This window comes from Sander lucioperca, chromosome 23 (assembly GCF_008315115.2).
Source record: "Sander lucioperca isolate FBNREF2018 chromosome 23, SLUC_FBN_1.2, whole genome shotgun sequence".
Taxonomy (NCBI): Eukaryota; Metazoa; Chordata; class Actinopteri; order Perciformes; family Percidae; genus Sander; species Sander lucioperca.
In genome coordinates, this window is record NC_050195.1 from 4,152,636 (window position 1) to 4,157,635 (window position 5,000).

General features: G+C 47.2%; 1 protein-coding gene across 3 annotated transcripts in view; it reads right to left on the bottom strand.

The window, feature by feature from the left end:
- Positions 1-5,000, bottom strand: part of galnt11 (UDP-N-acetyl-alpha-D-galactosamine:polypeptide N-acetylgalactosaminyltransferase 11 (GalNAc-T11)) — a 17,650-nt gene that overhangs the window by 8,117 nt on the left and 4,533 nt on the right. For all 3 annotated transcript variants that reach the window (XM_031310432.2, XM_031310430.2, XM_031310431.2), the window contains exons 3-6: positions 3,935-4,058; positions 3,010-3,176; positions 2,190-2,315; positions 1-106 (exon numbers count right to left, since the gene is read on the bottom strand). The exon at positions 1-106 is cut by the window's left edge and continues 144 nt beyond it. In XM_031310432.2, the coding sequence (XP_031166292.1) occupies positions 1-106; positions 2,190-2,315; positions 3,010-3,176; positions 3,935-4,058 (523 nt within the window). The remainder of the gene's footprint in view (positions 107-2,189; positions 2,316-3,009; positions 3,177-3,934; positions 4,059-5,000) is intronic.

Consider the following 5,000-nt stretch of genomic DNA (forward strand, 5'->3'; position numbering starts at 1 on the left):
ACGGGGCAGACCACCGTACGCCGGCTCTTCTGGACCGGAGCCAGCAGCGGCTGCAGCCAATCACGATTCACCTCGCAGTGACTGTCCAGGAACACCAGCACCTCACCTGGGACAGATAGACAGGCAGACAGACAGGTTAGAGAGACAATACACAACATCACCGCTGTTACAACATCTGGTATGAAACATCTGGAAGAATACGAGTTGTGATGAAGGAATCTACAGACAGCAGCCAGAATGCAGCAACTTCAGGTACAGCAAAGGAAGGACGGTCACTGTTTACTTCATTAATGAGTTTACTGAGTTCATGGACTGAGGATTCAGCAGAATCTCAACCAGTGGAATACCCCAAAAATGGATTCGGTGCATCCCTACTCAAAACAGGAGCCTACATAACAGCAGCAGTTTTCAGAGAGAATTGATTTCCAGTTGGAAGTAGAGAACAAGGATTCACACAGAATAAGGATGGAGGGAACTTGGGAAGGATGTAGGGCAGGGGTTTTCAAAGTTTTTGTGTGTGTGGACCACAACTTGTGATCAAGAATTTTCGCGGACCACCTCATAATACACATAATAAAATATGTCTACACACAGTCCTACCTGAATTAATCTGCACCTCTTAATAGGCTAGTAGCACTCAACATGACAATTTAATTTAAATTAAAATTGTATATCAATATACATATTCTTAATTTTTAGGAGAATTTCCTGGTAAAATGAAGGTTAAAAAACTATTATTTTATATTTTATTTTGCTTATCCACGGACCACCTGCAGTACCCTCACGGACCACTAGTGGGCCGCGGACCACAGTTTGGGAATGACTGATGTAGGGAACACGCTTATAGGGGTTCAGGATGTAGGGAACTAGATTGTAGGGGTTCAGGATGGAGGGAACATGCGTATAGGGGTTCAGGATGGAGGGAACTAGATTATAGGGGTTCAGGATGTATGGAACTAGATTATAGGGGTTCAGGATGTAGGGAACTAGATTGTAGGGGTTCAGGATGGAGGGAACTAGATTATAGGGGTTAAGGATGTAGGGAACTAGATTATAGGGGTTCAGGATGTAGGGAACTAGATTGTAGGGGTTCAGGATGGAGGGAACATGCGTATAGGGGTTAAGGATGTAGGGAACTAGATTATAGGGGTTCAGGATGTAGGGAACTAGATTATAGGGGTTCAGGATGTAGGGAACTAGATTATAGGGGTTCAGGATGTAGGGAACTAGATTATAGGGGTTCAGGATGTAGGGAACTAGATTGTAGGGGTTCAGGATGGAGGGAACATGCGTATAGGGGTTAAGGATGTAGGGAACTAGATTATAGGGGTTCAGGATGTAGGGAACTAGATTGTAGGGGTTCAGGATGGAGGGAACTAGATTATAGGGGTTAAGGATGTAGGGAACTAGATTGTAGGGGTTCAGGATGTAGGGAACTAGATTGTAGGGGTTCAGGATGGAGGGAACATGCGTATAGGGGTTAAGGATGTAGGGAACTAGATTATAGGGGTTCAGGATGGAGGGAACTAGATTGTAGGGGTTCAGGATGGAGGGAACTAGATTATAGGGGTTCAGGATGTAGGGAACTAGATTGTAGGGGTTCAGGATGGAGGGAACTAGATTATAGGGGTTAAGGATGTAGGGAACTAGATTGTAGGGGTTCAGGATGGAGGGAACTAGATTATAGGGGTTAAGGATGTAGGGAACTAGATTATAGGGGTTAAGGATGTAGGGAACTAGATTATAGGGGTTAAGGATGTAGGGAACTAGATTGTAGGGGTTCAGGATGGAGGGAACTAGATTATAGGGGTTAAGGATGTAGGGAACTAGATTGTAGGGGTTCAGGATGGAGGGAACTAGATTATAGGGGTTAAGGATGTAGGGAACTAGATTATAGGGGTTAAGGATGTAGGGAACTAGATTGTAGGGGTTCAGGATGGAGGGAACTAGATTATAGGGGTTAAGGATGTAGGGAACTAGATTGTAGGGGTTCAGGATGGAGGGAACTAGATTGTAGGGGTTAAGGATGTAGGGAACTAGATTATAGGGGTTCAGGATGTAGGGAACTAGATTGTAGGGGTTCAGGATGGAGGGAACTAGATTATAGGGGTTCAGGATGTAGGGAACTAGATTGTAGGGGTTCAGGATGGAGGGAACTAGATTATAGGGGTTCAGGATGGAGGACATACCAGTAGCATGTGAGGCTCCTATCATGCGTCCTCTGATGAGTCCTTCCCTCCTCTGGTTCCTCACCAGTTTGACTTTGGCCTGCAGCTCCTCCCTGACGTACCGATCCAAGTCCTCCTTCAGCTCCTCTGAACCGACACACAAACAATCAACTCATACACAATACGTGTTAGAAGATACGTTTGCTGTTGGTTTACCTCAACGGGAATAGTTCTATAGTGGACTATACAGAGAAGGACCTGAAACACCTCTCCAACAGAACACACTGTAGTATAAAGGGAACTATTTCCAACACAGCTAGAGAACATGAAAATGTGGAGTTTTTTTGTGATTGTTTTGGGCTAAAATCCTTGATTATGCGTCACGTTTTCTTAAAAAATGTGATGGAATATGCGGGATATTAATGCAATTTTATGAGATAAAATTGCGGCAAACTTTTTAAAACTGTGGTTTCATCGTGGCTTCATCGCGGGGTTTGCAGCTTTTCGATGATGTTCACGTCGCGTAATGACGTCACTTCATAACGTTCCCATGGCAACAGGGGAAAATGGCTGCTCTTGTGTGAAGTAAACGCAACATTTTTCATCTTTCTGCTAAGATATATGGGACTTTTTTGCAACAAAAATGTGAGGATTATGAAATCATAAAGTCTGCATATTTTGCGCGGAAATTGGCAATTTATGCGGCGAAAGTGCGGCGTATTTGAAAAAATGCGGCCCCCCCGCATAAATATGCAGACTTTGGCTGATTATGCATTGAGTTATGGGATGGCATAATCACGTTTTTCTGGAGGGACTGATAAAGGGAGAAATGAGCCGTTACCGAGCTCACTGTGGTCGTCCACCAGGATGATCTCGTGCAGCAGGTAGGCCGGCGTGCGGTCCAGCACGCTGTGGACCGTCCTCAGCAGGGCGGAGAACGCCTCGTTGAAGAAACAGATCACTACGCTGGCAGAAGGTAGAGCCGCAGGATACACCTTCACCTGACACCTGCAGAGAGACTCAGGCTCAGTTACACCACTCTCATTCCCCCTGCTCTGGCGTTTCCCCCTCTCATTCCCCCTGCTCTGGCGTTTCCCCCTCTCATTCCCCCTGCTCTGGTGTTTCCCCCTCTCGTTCCCCCTGCTCTGGTGTTTCCCCCTCTCATTCCCCCTGCTCTGGTGTTTTCCCCCTCTCATTCCCCCTGCTCTGGCGTTTCCCCCTCTCATTCCCCCTGCTCTGGTGTTTTCCCCCTCTCATTCCCCCTGCTCTGGTGTTTCCCCCTCTCATTCCTCCTGCTCTGGTGTTTCCCCCTCTCATTCCCCCTGCTCTGGCGTTTTCCCCCTCTCATTCCCCCTTCTCTGGCATTTCCCCCCTTTCATTCCTCCTCCAGATTAGGTCTTATCAGTCATGACGTATACCAATAAAGCTTGACTGAACTGAAAGAGCATCATGTGACAGCTGTTAGTGAGCAGCTTTACAGAGAATTAGCTGCTGACTTTTAATGCCCCACACACACACACACACACACACACACACACACACACACACACACACACACACACACACACACACACAATCCTCAGCCAGCTGTCAGTCTGAAAGTGAACAGTCAGTTCAGTTCTGAGCTTTTGACCGACATAAATCTGAATAAAAGAAGAAATGTTTTTATGAATCTGTCTGACTGACTAACTGACTGACTGACTGACTGTCTGTCTGACTGACTGTTTAAATCTCCTAATAATCCCAGCCTGCCTGGTGCTTCTTACTGGGAGTCCCGTGTGTCTGGCAGCTCTCGGTGGTATCCCAGTCTGGTGGAGATGAGCACGTTGAAGGCGTGTTGATGGTAGCCGGTGTCCCTCACCTCCTGGTCCGCCTCGTTGAAGATCATCCCTGCAGACACACACAGAGTCACATGGGTGCTCCACACACACACACTCCCAGCCAGGGCCGGAGCCAGGATCAGACCTTTAGGGGGGCTCGGCACGGTGAAACGCGGGGTCAGCTGCAGACCTAGGATACGTAAGGACGCCGTGAGTTTTACCGTGAATTCGTCTCCCTGCAGTTGAGAAAAGGCACAAGGCCAACCAGAGCAACACACCGCAGTTCGCCTTCATTTCACTAGGGCTGTGCTCGATTGAAGGAATTCGTAGTCGACTAACACTCATTCAATTGTATCGACTAATCGATTAGTTGATTTAATCGACAAATCTGTAAATCTGAGTTTCTCCGCAAAGAGTCATGCATAAGCACCACTTTAATTCTTGTGTTTGCAGAGATGTGCTCGTACGGTTCTTGGAAATAAGTCATTCAGCATGAAAAAAAGCATCAAACATGACTAATCGACTAAAGAAATCTTAGTTGACTAAGACCAAAACGACCGATTAATCGACTAATCGACTAAGAGGGGGCAGCCCTACATCTCACATGAAATGTAAAGTCCCGTCAGTCACATATAATCCACAAGAAAATCGGACAAAACGGACGCAGATGAACTCCAGACCGCTGCTGGGGAACTTCCTTCCTTCCAAGGACACAATGAGCTGCTCCCTCTTCTCTCTTTTCACTTGTCTCCTTTTGTGTGCATCTTAGTCCCAGAAATGCTTGTTACTAACCTAGCTCTGGAGTCCCTTTGCTTCTTCTTCACCCAGAACATCTCCTTGGAATAGGATGGCACCTAGACTGGGGTCCTGGGTGCAGCTGACGCTATGGACTTACTACACCCTGCTACGCTCTGCGATTCCCCGCAGTGTCCGACTGCGTCCTGCCGCGTCCAACCGCGTCCACCCAGGCTGCTGTGCCACACTACACCCCGTAACGCCCTGCTGTGCCCTA